Source organism: Berghia stephanieae, chromosome 1 (assembly GCF_034508935.2).
Source record: "Berghia stephanieae isolate SIO BIC M18660-M18661 chromosome 1, UCSD_Bste_1.3, whole genome shotgun sequence".
NCBI lineage: Eukaryota > Metazoa > Mollusca > Gastropoda > Nudibranchia > Aeolidiidae > Berghia > Berghia stephanieae.
Genome location: NC_088360.1, coordinates 128,311,718 through 128,329,774, shown reverse-complemented (window position 1 = coordinate 128,329,774; position 18,057 = coordinate 128,311,718). Strand labels below are relative to the sequence as shown.

At 34.4% G+C, this 18,057-nt stretch overlaps 1 protein-coding gene and 1 long non-coding RNA gene across 4 annotated transcripts in view; one reads left to right on the top strand and one right to left on the bottom strand.

Moving 5' to 3' along the window:
• Positions 1-12: 12 nt before the first annotated feature.
• LOC144963113 (uncharacterized) lies at positions 13-1,972 on the bottom strand. Its single transcript, XR_013643568.1, has 2 exons — positions 1,879-1,972; positions 13-1,531 (listed from the first exon to the last, which is right to left on the bottom strand). It is a non-coding gene; the product is annotated as an uncharacterized LOC144963113 (long non-coding RNA).
• A 1,130-nt stretch (positions 1,973-3,102) lies between these two features.
• LOC144963112 (32 kDa beta-galactoside-binding lectin-like) overlaps positions 3,103-18,057 on the top strand; it is a 22,595-nt gene continuing 7,640 nt past the window's right edge. The window contains exons 1-6 of one of the 3 annotated variants that reach the window (XM_078896767.1): positions 3,103-3,326; positions 11,831-11,891; positions 12,386-12,474; positions 14,802-15,126; positions 16,493-16,578; positions 17,446-17,641. In XM_078896767.1, coding sequence (XP_078752893.1) covers positions 11,865-11,891; positions 12,386-12,474; positions 14,802-15,126; positions 16,493-16,578; positions 17,446-17,641 — 723 coding nt within the window. In that variant the 5' untranslated portion in view covers positions 3,103-3,326; positions 11,831-11,864. Of the gene's footprint in view, positions 3,327-4,207; positions 4,306-11,830; positions 11,892-12,385; positions 12,475-14,801; positions 15,127-16,492; positions 16,579-17,445; positions 17,642-18,057 lie in introns of those variants that run through there. The other 2 variants (XM_078896768.1, XM_078896769.1) reach the window with 2 other exon arrangements.

Here is an 18,057-nt window from a genome sequence, read left to right as displayed (position 1 = left end):
ATAGAATACAGGTAACTATTTAACTTAAGATTTTATTTCATTTTTCTTTGTTTAACATTATGATGAAGTAATTTAAGGAAAACTGCAATATTATGCATTGGTGTAATACAAACATAAGTCTTATACATAGTATTATCTGCTTGCTTCAAAATAAATAAGTTTGTGTAAAATCAAACATGACCTGGCTGTACTTTTTTCAAATGTTCTGCTTGGTCGTTTTCTGGGGATTTGATTTTTTAAAAGTTGGGGGGAGGGGGAGGGGGAGTAATTGTTTCTTTCTAAACGTAACCAATGCAGCAAGTGCGGCTATGTGGTCTAGTAGTATGACACTCGCTTTCGGATCGGTGCATAGTTGAGTCCTTGGAGAAGACTCTCTTCTCACATTCTCTCACCGTACTCAGGTGGAAAATGAGTACCTGACCGTTAGCAGCGTTGTCTCTGTCCGAAAAATTGTAATATCGCCCAACAGGCGTCATGTTAAATGTGCCGTTGGCCAGGACCCCTTGTAAAGCGCTTTGAGCACGTTTAGTGGATATTGCGCTATATAAAAGCTCAATATAAAAGCTCAATTCTGTTTCGAATGATATCATGTCGGGCGGGATTAGAAACTGATAATTGAATTTACAAGCACAACGTTGCCGAATTTCTGAAAAAAAAATCAATTTAAAAAAAGCAAACAAACAAAAAATAAAACAAAAATAAAACAAAACCATGAATTATAATTCTGGCCAGAAAACTCGTCCTTCAAATATCGATCTATAAAATTGACCCTCCTCTTGTCAAAAACAGCCAAACATGAGTTCACTTTAATAGCATTAATATTTGAAGTACGAGTTTTCTAGCCAAAATTTTTAATACGAGTTTTGTTTGTTTTTTCGCCAGAGAATGGCAGAATAAATATGAGCTAAATTTATTTGATTAATTGAGGAGAAACAAAAATAAGGCACACCATTGACTTACGAGTCTGTTTTATGTGGCTCTTTGTTATTATTACTCATTCACTGATCATGGGATTAAAGCAAGAAGCAAGTAGGAAACGCATTCACTTAGTAGATGCTCGACTCTCTACTCTGCAACTGCAACTGAATATTAATACTGAGCTTGGACCACTGGGGGTCCCAATAGCTCAGTTGGTAGAGCACTCGCTTCCAAGCAAAGGGACCGGAGATCGATCCCGGGTGCAGTCTAGAATTTTTCTGACTCCCCTGTCCACAAAGCAGTGATCGGGTAGCTGGATGTATTAGATATGGCGGAAAGTACTTTGCGATAGACCAGCGTCCTATCCAAAGGGTAGCAAGCAAATGCTACCATCCTTTTCACGCTACAGAAACCGAGATATACTCCTGCTCTATGGGCCTAAAGGCTCTGAAGGACTACTTTGCTTTTTTTTTATTTGCTTGAGCCAGCGGTCCTTCGAGACGCTGTGATCCTCACGATGCAACCACTCCTAGAGTTACTGCATTGTTAGAACCACTCCATCAGTTGATGTAAGGAATCCTGCTCATAGAGTTTTGCAAGAAACCACCCGAATCTGTGCAAGGTAAAGACAATAAAACAACATCAAGAGAAATACAAGAAAAAGGGGATTAGGTGGCAAAACCTTATTAATTTTTTTGATAGCTTATCATTAAAATTTGAGCCTTTACTTTTCTGTACAAAACATTTTTTAAAACCAAATTTCCTTTTTAACGTTATCTACTTATTTTGAGAGTTCTTTTTTTTTTTTAACCTTATATACTAACCTTTGTGTACTCGGTACACGTCGATACTAACTCATCAACAAGCATTACGATAATCACCGCGAAAATAGAATAGAACGACATGTCTAGAGAAGGGATTGATCAGCTGCTTGCCCATGTAATACGATGTATACCTCACCTGATGCAGGAGTATGTGGAGTTTTCTGTGCTATTGAGGATCAAGGCACTAATTCACTCTGAAGTGACCATTCAATGTGAAGAATGCGGGAGCTGTTGGCAATGCATGATAGAAATTAAAAACAGAACCTTTTTTAAAAAGAAAAAAAACAACAACTTTGGTACGTGTACGTTTTGCAGGTCTGATAATAACATTTTTATGAGCTCATTCTTGTAATAGATATATATCTACACTCAAACCAACACAAAATATCGTCCATTACAACAATGATAACTCAAGCCCATAAATGCGTTCACCGGCTAATATGTGCACCTAGAAAAAGAAAGACCATTATCTACTAAATGCGCTGACGTGGTTGTTTTATTATTTTTGTTATTGTTGATGGTGGGTTGGGGTTTGTTGTTGGGTTTGTTTTTTGTTTTTGTTTTTTTGTGTGTGTTTTTTTTTTTTTTTTTTTTTTTGGGGGGGGGGGGTTGTTTTTGTTGTTGTGTGTGTGCTTGTTTTTATTTTGCTTTTATTTGTTTTGTGTTGTTTTAGTTATTCGTTTGTTCTTTGGGGGTTTTTTGGGGTTTTTTTTTTTTTGCAGTTTAAGGTAAATATTAGCCGCACACCGGTTCTAGGCCATGGTTCGTAAATATTCTTCTTGTTGTAACCATCATACACATTTAAACAAACTGTGGCACAGTTCTATTTATGAAAAGCTAAACTAGAAGTAAAGACAAAAAAGAGAGGAACTCCACTGGTTGCTTGAAATCAAAACGGTTCCAAATTGGTAGTTTTCGTAGTAATAGTAGTAGTAGTAGCAGTAGTAGTAGTAGTAGTAGTAGTAGTAGTAGTAGTAGTAGTAGTAGTAGTAGTAGTTGTTGTTGTTGTTGTTTTTGTTGCTGGTGTAGTAGTAGTAGTAGTAGTAGTAGTAGTAGTAGTAGTAGTAGTAGTAGTAGTAGTTGTAGTAGTAGTTGTAGTAGTAGTAGTAGTACTAGTAGTAGTAGTAGTAGTAGTAGTAGTAGTAGTAGTAGTAGTTGTTGTTGTTGTTGTTGTTGTTGTTGTTGTAATAGTATTTGTAGTAGTAGTAGTAGTAGTAGTAGTAGTAGTAGTAGTAGTAGTAGTTGTTGTTGTTGTTGTTGTTGTTGTTGTTGTTGTTGTAGAAGTGGGAACAACAGCAGCACAGGGAGGGGATTTCATGATCTGCCTAGCTAAGCATTGATTTTCCTCATGTGAAAACCCATTCAATCGGGGTAGCTCGCATTGGCACACGCGGAATATACACGCTACACATCGCGAATCTCATTATTCGCTATCGGTAAAACACGTTCTCTAATAATGGAATGGAATTTAAGAGTGTATTATTTTCTATTATTTGCCAATAGTGTCTTTTCATTTTAGTGGTCGAAGGCATTCAGTGGAGGAGATATTCATGTATCCAGCTTTATACAATGATATAAGATTTGGTAAGCATTTGTTGCTTTTGTTTTTTACTTGAGTCATTCCCTCGAAATTGACAAAATACGATAAGTTCCGTATGATAAATACACTCAATTTATCATTCAAAGGTTATAACTTTTGTTCGAAGTTATCATGTGATATCTACATTACATGAAACATGAAACGACAACTCATTTAATGCCTACCAGAAGTGTGATAGCAATTATAGAAAATTATAGAAAGACGAGCACATCTCGCTATCTGTGTCATATTGTGGTAAATGACAACAGACAACGCAGCAACTTTTAGATAACATCAGATAGATATGTTCCAAGGCAATGGTTAAACATGTAATTGAAAGCATTAGGCTTATTACTTACTGACAGACATGTAGACAGATAAAAAGATGAGCACTAGACACGACTCATAGACAGATAGACGTGTAAAATATTTAGATAGACAGATAGATGGATAAATAGGTTGTTAGGTCGGTAGGTAGGCATGTACACAGGCATCAGGCACACAGGCAGGTAGGTAGATATATAAATGTATAGATAGATAGACAGATAGATAGTAGATAGATAGAAAGAAAGTAGATAGATAGATAGATGGATAGATAGATAGATAGATAGATAGATTGATAGATCGTTAGATAGATAGATAGATAGATAGATAGATAGATAGATAGATAGATAGATAGATAGATAGATAGATAACTAGAACCTTAGAAGAGTGAGCGAACTGACGAACAAACAGACAGATAGCTAGAATAACCAAGTTAAAAATAAAAAGATGAATATTTAAGTGTGTGATTCATACAACCCAAAGAAAACACAACAGTGTGTACCTACTGTGTACACTTGCATCGCTCTCCTAAAAATAGCTGCTGACATCATTTCGATATTAAAATAGAGCAGGGTTGCCATTTTGCATTGAAAAATAATTATAAATGACACACGTTAACACCAAATTCAAAGTGTTTTGCGTATTTTCATCGCTACAAAGGTAAGACAACGTGAAACTTAAACTTTTTAAAATATAATTTTGTAAAGGTTATACACTTGCTCAGATCAGTGATTAATAATAAAGTTTCAATAATTCTATCAATGTACAATTAATGATTTTGCATTTTGATAAAATTAAATATTTGATATTTATTTAAACTTTCTAGTTTCTGGCAGGTGTCTCTTGTAAATGGAAAGAGTTAATCGCATCCAACTTACGTGCACTTATTTGCAGGTCTGATAACCCAATATTCCTTGTGGGCTCATTGTTGTAATGGAAATCTCCAAAAAAAATGACACAAAATATTCTTCATTCCAAATTCCAACAATGTTAAACTCGCTAGGCCCATAGGTGAGTTCGGGTGTCAGACTTGAATGTATGTACACGTTGCATCAAACCCATTATTTCATTTTTCGTGCAGTGCTGTAATTTATCGATTTATTTAGACTTTAGATGATTCTCTACTCTTACCTTAGACTTCTCAGGATTTAGACTTTGTGAATAGAAGGGAATCGTGTTAATAGACTAATAATAATATATTATAAAGTGAGAACTGCAGTGGCGGTTCTAGCCTATTTATAGTGGTGGGGCAAAGATGATTCGGTCATATATATATATATATATATATATATATATATATATATATATATATATATATATATATATATATATATTTCAACTTAAAAAAAAATAAAATATTTCAACCACAAATAATCACATTCACAATGAAAGGACAATACCAGTAGATTTTAATTATTCCAAACGTAATCAAAAAGGAATCACGAAAGAGAATACAACAAAAAAATAAAGCGACGAGACAAAATGCGACAACACCTTGACAATACAAGTCCATTTCGTTCACTCCAAAAATTAAAGAGATGCTTTAATCCCTCAACGGCGAGATTGATATTTCTGTTACATTTTCAGAAGTACGTAGTAACTTTAAATTTTTCATCGAGAAGCAACAACCGCGATATGACTCGAGTTTCATTCAGAGCTCAAATTGCATCATTTTTACTGCTCTCTTGGTGGTTAGAATGATTGTGCCGGTGGTGGTAGCAGTTGGAATAATGGTAGCGATGGTGGTGGTGGTGGAGGAGGAGGAGGAGGAAGAGGAGACGGTGAGGGAGGATGTAATTATGGTAGTGGTTTTGGTGGTGCTGTTGGTTAGAATGATAGTTGTGGAGACGATGACGAAAATTATATGATGATGTTGATATTGTTTTTATTGATATTGTAGTATTTGTTGTTAATGTTGTTGTTGTTGTTAATGATGATGATAATGATGGCAACGACGATGTCGTCGACAATGATGATTACCGTACGATATTACAAAGTTTATTCAATCTTAGGCTTTCGCCATTAAATCATACACTTTGATGACAACATACATGAAAGTGGAAAAAAATGGTAAATGGAACCAAACAATAAATTGTTACCATTAATAACCACAAAAAATACAACAATCGTAATACCACCAATACGTACAATAATAATAATAATAATAATAATAATAATAATAATAATAATAATAATAATAATAATAATAATAATAATAATAATAATAATAATAATAATAAAAATAAAAATAATAATAATAATAATAATAATAATAATAATAATAATAATAATAATAATAATAATAATAATAATAATAATAATATTACCATCATCATTACTACCACCACCTTCACTATTACCACCACCACCATCACCATCATTATTAAGTTTCCAATCCGTTTTTCTCGTTTTTTAAAAATTTGATACCTTAATAGACGAAAATTCCGGTGATTTTTTTAAAGGATAGTTAAAATATCTACCATTTTATTAACCCTGAAAACTACGATTTTTATTTTCCTATTTCAAGTAGGCAGGTCTGCTATGACAAGTATCAGTTCCATAGTCAAAAAAAGACAAATTAAAAACAAAGTTTACTTAATCTTAGGCTTTCGCCAATAATTCATACAATACAATTAAGACAAATTAAATAATGCTACCAATCTCTCCTCATGCATTCGTTAGACTATAACAATAACGACCGTGTTATCTTTACTCCTTACCCAACCAACCCCTAGCTTCCCGATTCTTCATCGCGAACTATTATGTATGTATTAGCTTCAGGACGGGCAAGTACGGAATCTGCCCACCCTTCCTTTAAACGTCTTTATTTCCTCTATAACTTAGAATTCAACTCTCTCCTTTCTCAGAAGAGTATTTCTCGCATACTAATTCAATTGTTGAGAAAACCAAAATGGTGGTTGCATTTTATATATTTATTTAGTCGTGACTTCTGAATAAAAGTGTTTTATTAGAGGGAATGCAATAGAAAATACATTGTTTTGCAAAAATATTTAGTCTGGCAATAAAAATACAGCGGTAATTACTTTAAGAATTTTTTTTAAAAAAGGAACAAATTAATTTGTTTAAAAAAAACAAAACAAAAAAAAAACAAAACAAACAAACAAATAAGACAACAATTTAAATAAATGAATTTTGAGAAGCACTAAAGAAAACGAGAAAAAAAGAGATAATTTAAATGGATAAACAAATATATTAAAACAACACAAGTTAATACTAACTTGATATAATATTAGTAAATTGATACATTTAATTCAATACTGGAACCTTCCCAATGTTATTACATCAATGGTACCAGCACAAGTAAGGCAATAAATAAAAAAAAGTTCGTTTGCCAAAATCTCTATTTAGTGCTCACTGGTTTATAAGGTGGGCTCATTTGAATTAGCCCGACCTAGAACTAGAGAGGCCAGACAGCAAAATCACCGTCAGGCGACGTGACGATGAGATGACGATGTGGGCGGAGTGGAGTGGTTGGGAAAGGGGGGGGGGATGATAAAAAAGAACAGGAGCGTATCCTGGTTTATGCATTACGGGGTGCATGGTGATTCGCAATCTATCAAAAATACATACAAATTGATTTCAGTACGAAGTATCAAGTTTAAGTACTAACTTTTAAAATTATCTAATTTAAATTAGATTATTTCGGACCTGGTAATACAGCTTATAACTTGAAAAAAACAGGCTGGTATTTGCCCACCCTGCCCAATATTACCAGCCGTCCCTGGAGAACTGATAACTTGTCTGGTTTGCAATTTTAAAAAAAAGATTAACGAATAATGAAACACGTTAGGCGCATTTAGCATGGTATGGTTTATCGGTAAACTTGATTGTGACAATGTTGGTCCCGGGTTCGAGTCAAGATGTGGACGGCTCAAAGTTGAGCCCTTTTTAAGAAATCGCTAATATTGTCTCACTATACTCAAGTGATTACTTAGCTGATAACAGTATTTTCTGTCGAAACTAAAAATTATATCCACGCTTTACATATCGCTGTGCTGTTGGCTCGGGACCCTTTGTAAAGCATTTTTCGTGCTTTTATTGAATATCGCGCTGTGTCAAAGTTAGTATGACATCAATCGTACACCATCCATTGCTGTTGACTTAGGACCCCTTGTAAAGCGTTTTAGGAGCATTAATTAGATATTGCAATATCTGAAAGTTAATATGACTTCAACTAAATACTATCCATTGATGAAACTGTGAGTAAAAAAAAACAAAAAACTAAAAAACTTGAGATTTTATACATCGCAATATCCACTAAACGTGCTCAAAGCACTTTAAAAAGGGTCCCTGGCCAACAGCAATACTTAACGTGTAGGACGTAGTATGACGTCTGTGTCGACATTACAATTTTTGTCGAACAGAGACAATGCTGTTAACGGCTAGGTACCCATTTTACACCTGAGTACGATGCGAGTATGTGGATAAAGAGCCTTTGCCAAGGACTCAACTATGCGCCGAGCGAGGCTCGAACCCAGGACCTTCCGAACCGAAAGCGACTGTCATACCACAAGACCACATAACCGTGTAGAGCTTATCTGTCAACTGATTGTTTATGATAAAAAGACTGGATCAGCAATATCGTCATCATTGCCTCTATCAATACTTAGAATATTATATCATCAGCAGTTGCAATATCATCATCATTACTACTACCACCATCAGCATTGCTTTCTTCTCCACAGAAAAGTAGAAAACGATAAGGGCTGCCTGAAGCCGGTGATCGTAAAATACTAACGAAAGAGTGAAAATGGAAAGGCTTCGTATGGGAACAAATAGTTGTTTCCATACGAAGCCTTTCCATTTTCACTCTTTCGTTAGTACTTTCTTCTCCACAACAATCTGTATCGTCGTCATCTTCATCATCATTATCATCATCATCATATCATCTTCCTAGTAATCATCATCATCATCATCATCATCATCATCATTATCATCATCATCATCATTATCATCATCATCATCATTACACGACCACCACCAACACCAAAACTACCACCATCATCATCTTCATTACACGACCACCACCAACATCAAAACCACCACCAACACCATCATCATCATATCAACATCATCACATCACCATCATCACTATCATCATCATCATCATCATTTCACCATTATCATCATCATCATCGTTGTCGTCATTGTCATCGCCATCCTCGTCGTCGTCATCGCCGCTAACACATCAACCAAAAAGGGACGGCTGGTAATAATGGGCAGGGTGGGCAAATACCAGCCTGTTTTTTCAAGTTATATGCTATATTACCAGGTCCGAAATAATCAAATTTAAATTAGATAATTTCAAAAGTTACTACTTAAACTTGATACTTCGTACTGAAATCAATTTGTGTGTATCTTTGATAGATTGCGAATCACCATGCACCCGTAATGCATAAACCAGGATGCGCTCCTGTTCTTTTTATCACCCCCCCCCCCCCCAACCACTCCACTCCACTCCGCCCACATCGTCATCTCATCGTCACGTCGCATGACGGTGATTTTGCTGTCTGGCCTCTCTAGTACTAGGTCGGGCTAATTCAAATGAGCCCACCTTATTAACCAGTGTACACTAAATAGAGATTTTGGCAAACGAACTTTTTCTTATTTATTGCCTTACTTGTGCTGGGAAGGTTCCAGTATTGAATTAAATTTATTAATTTACTAATATTATATCAATTTAGTATTAGTTTGTGTTGTTTTAATATATTTGTTTATCCATTTAAATTATTTCTTTTTTTTCCCCTCGTTTTCTTTAGTGTTTCTCAAAACTCATTTATTTAAATTGTTTTCTTATTTGTTTGTTGTTGTTGTTGTTGTTTTTTGTTGTTGTTTTTTGTTTTGTTTTTTAACAAATTAATTTGTTAATTCTTTTTTTTTATTATTCTTAAAGTAATTACCGCAGTATTTTTATTGCCAGACTAAATAATTTTGCAAAACAATGTATTTTCTATTGTATTCCCTCTAATAAAACAAAACACTTTTATTCAAAAGTCACGACTAAATAAATATATAAAATACAACCACCATTTTGGTTTTCTCAACAATTGAATTAGTATACGAGAAATACTCTTCTGAGTAAGGAGATAGTTGAATTCTAAGTTATAGAGGAAATAAATACCTTTAAAGGAAGGGTGGGCAGATTCCGTACTTGCCCGTCCTGAAGCTAATACACACATAAGATGGTTCGCGATGAAGAGGCGGGAAGCAAGGGATTGGTTGGGTAAGGAGCAAAGATAACACGGTAATTATTGTGACGATAGTCAAACGAATACATGAGGAGAGATTGGTAACATTATTTTGTCTTAATTATATTGTATGAAGTATTGGCGAAAGCCTAATATTAAATAAACGTTGTTTTTGTTTGTCTTATTTTGACTATGGAACTGATACTGATACTTGTCATAGCAGACCTGCCTACTTTAGATAGGAAAATAAAAATCGTAGTTTTCAGGGCTAATAAAATCGTAGATATTTTAACTACCCTTTAAAAAAATCACCGGAATTTTCGTCTGTTTTGATAGATATCAAATTTTAAAAAACGAGAAAAAATAATTGGAAACGTAATAATGATGGTGATGGTGGTATAGTGGTAGCGGTGGTGGTAGTAGTAATGATGATGGTAATATTATTATTATTATTATTATTATTATTATTATTATTATTATTATTATTATTATTATTATTATTATTATTATTATTATTATTATTATTATTATTTTATTATTATTATTATTATTATTATTATTATTATTATTATTATTATTATTAATATTATTATTATTATTATTATTATTATTATTATTATTATTATTATTATTATTATTATTATTATTATCATTGTTATTATTATTGTACGTATTGGTGGTATTACTATTGTTGTATTTTTTTTTGGTGGTTATTAATGGTATCAGTTTATTGTTTGGTCCCATTTGCCATTATTTTCCACTTTCATGTATGTGGTCATCAAATTGTATGATTAATTGGCGAAAGCCTAAGATTGAATAAATTTTGTAATATCGTGTGGTAACCATCATTGTCGACGACATCGTCGTTGTCATCATAATCATCATCATCATCATCATCATCATCATTAACAACAACAACAACAACAACAACAATATTAACAACAAGTACAACAATAGCAATAAAAACAATATCAACATCATCATACAATTTCCGTCATCGTCTCCACAACTATCATTCTAACCAACAGCACCACCAAAACCACTACCATAATTACCCCTCACCGCCTCGTCTTCCTCCTCCTCCTCCACCACCACCATCACCGCTACCACTATTCCAACCACTACCACCACCGGCACAATCATTCTGACCACCAAGACAGCAGTAAAAATTATGCAATTTGAGCTCTGAATGAAACTCGAGTCATATCGCTGTTGTTGCTTCTCCATGAAAACTTTAAGGTTACTACGTACTACTGAAAACCAGAAATATGTAAAAGCAATATTAATATCGCCGTTGAGGGATTAAAGCATCTCTTTAATTTTTGGAGTGAACGAAATGGACTTGTATTGTCAAGGTGTTGTCGCATTATGTCTCGTCGCTTTATTTTTTAGTTGTATTCTCTTTCGTGATTCATTTTTGATTACGTTTGGAAGAATTAAAATCTACTGGTATTGTCATTTCATTGTGAATGTGATTATTGGTGGTTGAAATATTTTTTGTTTAAAGGCGAAAAAAAAAATCAAAAAATTTTTTTATTAAAAAAAAAAACAAAAAAATAAAAAATAAAAATATATATCATATATATATATATATATATATATATATATATATATATATATATATATATATATATATATATATATATATATATATATATATATATATGACCGAATCCTCTTTGCCCCACCACTGTAAATAGGCTAGAACCGCCACTGCAACCAAAATCAATATCACACCACCGCCACCACCGCCACACCCACCGCTCTCTTCATCTCCTTTACAGCTACAACCACCACCACCACGACAATCGCCAATAGCACGATTGCCGCGAGGACGAGAGACGCATGCGCACAACCAACATGACGTTCTCTCTCTAATAACTTTTCCGCCGGTGACGTCACAGACTATAAGTGACGTCCAATCAAGGGACGCTACTCTTCCGCTAATCTCATTCCCTATTACAATTCTATTTCAGATTCTAAAAAGATAAATAGCCTACTCCACACAAAATGAACACACTCAGTGATACCAACGTGGTAAGTAAACAGATTTTTATCTTATCAATTTTTACTAACAAAAACAAAGTATACGAGATTATCACACAGCCGTATCCAAACAAAACACCAATTTCACATACGAGACAGAAAACTCTCTCTCTCTCTCTCTCTCTCTCTCTCTCTCTCTCTCTCTCTCTCTCTCTCTCTCTCTCTCTCTCGCTCTCTCTTTCTCTCTCTTTCTCTCCCCCCCCCCATATCTCTCTCTCCCTCTCTCTCTCTCTCTCTCTCTCTCTCTCTCTCTCTCCCTCTCTCTCTCTCTCTCTCTCTCTCTCACTCTCTCTCTCTTTCTCGCAAAGTACCTTCCGCCAGACCTAGCTAACCAGTCACTGCTGAGTGGACAGGAGGGGTCGGAAAAAAATATCTTTACTTCACCCGGATTGAAATTTTGCGTGTGAAGCGAGTGCTCTACCAACTGAGCTAACGGGACGACTGTCGAATCAATAACTGTTTGCCTCCTTTTCAAATCGTTCCAGGTTGCTCCGTACCATACCAACATTCCAGATGGCCTGAACATGGGTGCTCAGATCATCGTGCGAGGGAGGATTCCATATGGAGAGGAAGGGTGATAAAACTTCTCTCTCTCTCTCTCTCTCTCTCTCTCTCTCTCTCTCTCTCTCTCTCTCTCTCTCTCTCTCTCTCTCTTTCTTCTTTCTTTCTTTCTCTCTCTCTTATTTATCTTTATCGCCTAATAAATCCATTATACATAATCTGTATATCTATCTATCGCTTTCTACCCATTCTTTTTACCTAACTAAGTAATCTATCTGTCCATCTGTGTCTGTATGTCCATCCATCCATCGATCACTCTATCTATCTATCTATCTATCTATCTATCTATCTATCTATCTATCTATCTATCTATCTATCTATCTGTCTATCTATCTATCTATCTATCTCTATCTATCTATCTATCTATCTATCTATCTATCTATCTATCTATCTATCTATCTATCTATCTATCTATCTATCTATCTATCTATCTATCTATCTATCTATCTATCTATCTATCTATACTGCTATCTATCTATCTCTATCTGTCTATTATCTATCGATCGATCGATCGATATTCCTATTAATTTATCAAACTCCGTAGGTTTTTCAACCTTTCCATATTTTCTTTACATCCTGCTCCCGCTCCATTTGCACGCATTTTCCAATTTCTTGCATTTTCTCATCTAATCTGTCTTACTTTCCATTTTGCTTGTGTATGTGTGGGTGCATGTGTCAGCGAGCGTGTGTGTGTGTTTGTGTGTGTATGGTTGCGCCATTTGTATAATATGTTGTGTGTCCTTTTTCACTTATTCACTACGAATCTTCAAACCAATATTCTCTCAGCGTGCCTAAATATCGATATAGTCTCGGGAAAAAGTAAGTTCACACTTTTTCGAACCCTAATAGTCTTGAGTGCAAAACCATTAATATCATTAGTTATACATTTATGGAAAGCTCGTTCATTTTTCTTTTCAATGTTACATAAATACGAGATGAATCCCAATGCCTTGTATAAAATGGATATCGAAAGTTTAAGAAGTGACACCAAAAAATTGAGTTTGCATATTTACACACCTTTACACATACTTTGTGTTACCTCATTTAACTTGATGCAGGGAAACCATTCGCCTTCCCATGTACAAAGTGAAACGTGCAATAAACTCGGCAGTGAGGTGAGATTATCCTAGACATCTTGAAGAATCTGGTATAAACCATCTCCTTTTTCATGAAAACGGTGTAATTTTTCTGCATAATATCCCACATGTTGTCGGTTGGATTCATGTCAGGAATGACAGGGGAAAAATAATTATCCTTGCATAAAATGATTGTTCTTTTAAAAAGCCCTGTGTAATTCATACCCTGTACGGTTGTGCATTATCATAGATTATAACTTTTGTGATTTCATTCTCTCTGAAAAATGGAAAGTGTTCCCGAAGTATATATCTCTAGTGAAACAGTCATTTGACTCGCAATGATGCCTTTTGACCTCCCATGACCTAGCTCCAAACCACCACAGAAACACATCCCCTTTTTCTAATCTGAATGATATCTTCTTGTTTAAAATGTTGTAAATTAGCCTATTTTGATATACCAAACCCGCGTGAATATTCTGCAACATACCCAACGCCCTGCTAAGCATATCCAATTTAGCGACCACGATCCTCAACACTTAATTGTGTTATAATTACAGCTGAAGAAAAAAACTATTGTCGTTCATATTTATTATCAAACCGCGTAAACTCACATTGATTTCAATCAAGCTATTGAATTTTCAAATTAGTGTAACAAATTATATCATTTAAGCGCCTCCAGTTGCCTGTGGTATTACTTTCCCTACACTTCGTACCTGCACATTTTTGCAAAGTCGAAATTTTGGTGTTTTAAACTCTAAGCATTGTACCTTTTGATTGAATGAAAAGTTAGGAATATAAAATTGTATATTTGCATAATTAATTAATCTTTAAAATGATATAATATAACACAACGTAAAGCTTGGATTGTGTCAAAAGATACATGGGAATAAATAAGTGTGAACTTATTTAGGACATGACATGATTATAATACAGGGTGTATTTTTACTACCCGATAAAGAATTTAAATAGCTTAAACATCTAGTTTTTTTTTGTGTGTGTGCATAGTTTGTCATCACTATTCAAATTTTTATGTGGTGAAAATTGCAGGAAGATGCAACTTTATTGGAACGGCTTATATCAGCTCCCTGAAATTTTCACCACAAAAAAAAATTTCAAAAGTGATGATAAACGATGAAAACAAAAATAAATAAAAATAAAACCTAGATGTTTCTGTCACTTCTAGTTTTTAAGCGATTTCAATTCTTTCTCGGGTTGTGAAATAAACACCACGCATATTTGTTATCAGTTTCATTTAACGTTGCAGATTTTACATCAATCTTCAAAATAAACAGGAGGATGGTTGTGACATTGCATTTCACTTAAATATTAAAACTTCTGACCAGTCCGTGATACGTAAAGCTTATGAGGACGGCGAATGGCAAGATGAAGAAAAGGACATCCCATTTTTCCCCTTTTCTCAAGGGTCAAAGTTCACCATTCACATTATTCAAGCAGGAAGAGTGTTTCAAGTTCTCGTCAACAACAGGCATTTTATAGAGTTCGTCAATAGACTTAACTATCGTTTAGTGAATTGCTTGATGCTGTCAAGGGGTGCTGAGTACTATGAAGCCACGGTCCGTAATAGACGTGTGAGTATATTTCGATATCTATTTTGACCCATCGTCTCGAAAAGGCATTTTGTCCATATGAATCAGATCTCAAGAAGTGAATTTAGAATTAGAATGATAAGATATACGAACCTCGAGTCTTTTACAATGTAAGAAATCGTAGGAATAGAAATTGTTCTGAAGCCGTCACATATATATATATATATATATATATATATATATATATATATATATATATATATATATATATATATATATATAACTTGTTGAGAGTGCGAAATAGTTGCATGAAAATAAAGGCCATTATAATTAGGCACGCATCTACTTTAATTAGTATACTACTGTATTGTGGAAATTAACAAAGGTCAAGACCAATCGTTTGGGCCGACATAAAACTGCTTCAAAACAAATTTGGTCACATTTTTGTCTACACATCGTCGTTGATTACACGAAATCAAATGAACGTTGTTTATTACGGGAATGCGTTTGTCACCGATTGTGTCCCTTAATTGTGTTCAACGCAGTGAACACTATCATGAGCAAAACTCACGTGAAAGCATCATTTGAAAGGGTTTGATAATTTCTAGACTAAAGTGGACTCGTGCAATTATTACTCTCACTGATCAAGGGACTGGTTCAGTTGACAAACGCATTCACTTAATATTTTGATCCTTAGTGACGATTTCCTCCTAAGTACTTATAGATCCTCTTCGCAGGACTCAGTTGTACTTGATCAGGACAGGTCCTCATACGGCCAGTTTTGATTGGTTTTTTTTTTTTTTTTTTGTTTGTTTGTTTTTTTTTTGTTTTTTTTTTTGTTTTTCTGTAGTTATATAGCATTTCTTGCTTCTTCTATTATTTGTCAAGTTTATCATTAATAAAGGAATTCAAAAATGTTGCGCATACGATGTCATCAGGCAATTTATCCCACAGCTGAAAATATCTCGCATTAAAATTTTACTTTCTAATATCTATCATTCCACTTTGACATTCTTTCGACAAAAACCATTTGACAAATCTTTTAGAATTGACAATATGGCACTGATATGACCTTTGTTTTGCAAGCGCCGTAAAACCTCTAAAACAAACAAAACAGAATTGACAATAGATATATTTATAGACATAACCATATAAAAAGCACAGATCGTTATTATCATAATATGCCAAAGTCCACATAATTTACATTTTAACACCCCCCCCCCCCCCTTTCTCTCTCTCTCTCTCTCTCTCTCTCTCTCTCTCTCTCTCTCTCTCTCTCTCTTTCTTTGTAGATTTATATATCTTTTTATCTATTTCAATCTATGTGTTTATATATAATATCAATATTATATTATATTATATTATATCATATTATATCATACGTCTTATTCTTTTCTTTTGATGAAAGAGCTATTATGATGGTTACCTTTATGGCAACTTGAAAGTAAATATGGCAGTAAGGATCAGAGGCGTCGTCAGCAACAATGCTAAAAGGTAATAGAATTTGGTGTGTTAGATTTTATAACATTATTACACTATTACGTTCTCATTTGCAGTTCTTATAACCCATATTATCATGGGCTCATTGCTGTAATGGAATTACTCTCAAACCAACGCAAAGTACTGTCCATTACAACAATGTTGACTTTTATATCTTCTGATCACATGACATGTGAAAAAGTTCGAGCCATCATGAAGAATAAAGAGTACTGATTTTCTTTGTTTAGAACCAAGCTGCTGATTGCTGGGCGGAGGTGACATCAGACTATTGAATACTATTAAGATTGGTTATCAGACCTGCCCATGGAGCCGGAATTTGGGTATATTATAAAAAGTAATTGTGCAACAGACTCGGCTGTCCAATCACTCCTGGATGTACAAGGGGGAAGGATAAGAAAAACATCTCGACTTCATGCGGGATCTGCCCTGGTCCCTTTGCGGATGAAACGAGTGCTCTAACAATTGATTTATCTTAACCTCTAGATTTATGCTGTTGATTACAATTTGTTTGACTATGATTTTCTGCAGCTAGTGGTATGACATTCGCCTTCGGAGTGGAAGGTCCAGAGTTAGAGTACCACTCTAAGCGGCGCATAATTTATTCCTTGGAAACGGCTCTTTACTCACATTTCTCACTATACTCATGTGTTAAATGATTATATAGCCGTTAATGGGGTTGTCATTGCTGGAAAAAATTGCAATATCGGCTAACGGGAGTCGTGTCTCGTCCAACATGGTAAACGTTGGTTAGGGACCTCTTGTAAAGCACTTTTAGCCCGTTTAGTGGATATTGCACTATATGAACGCTTCAAATGGTCCAAGTTACTCATTTTAATCATTTTTCTCTTCATTTTTTGTCAGATTTGATATCATGTTCAACAGTAGTGGCTATGACCAAGTCGGGTTTCAGCTCAGCGCCAGATTGGATCAAAATGACATCGCTCTGAATACAAAAAAGGAAGATTGGGGTGTGGAGGAAAGAGTGGTCACCTGGTTTCCGTTCCAGGGCGGGCAATTCTTTGAAGCCTTCTTTCTGGTTTGCACGGAGTGTTACAAAGTAAATGGAACGTATGTACTACTCAAAACACACTCACACATACAGACAGGCACATTCACACACACACACTCACACACACAAACACACAGACACACCTTTCTCTCTCTCTCGATATATATATATTTTATATATATATATATATATATATATATATATATATATATATATATATATATATAAATGTAAATTTTCACTCACATTATCTTGCCAAGACGATTCGTTTCAGTGTTCCACCTCATCAGTCGGTGGAACACTGAAACGAATCGTCTTGGCAAGAATAATGTGAGTGAAAATTTACATTTATATATTAGCTCTAACCACCATTATCGAGCACTTTCGTACCTACAAGTACCCACCAACACTCATAAATATATATTATATATATATATATATATATATATATATATATATATATA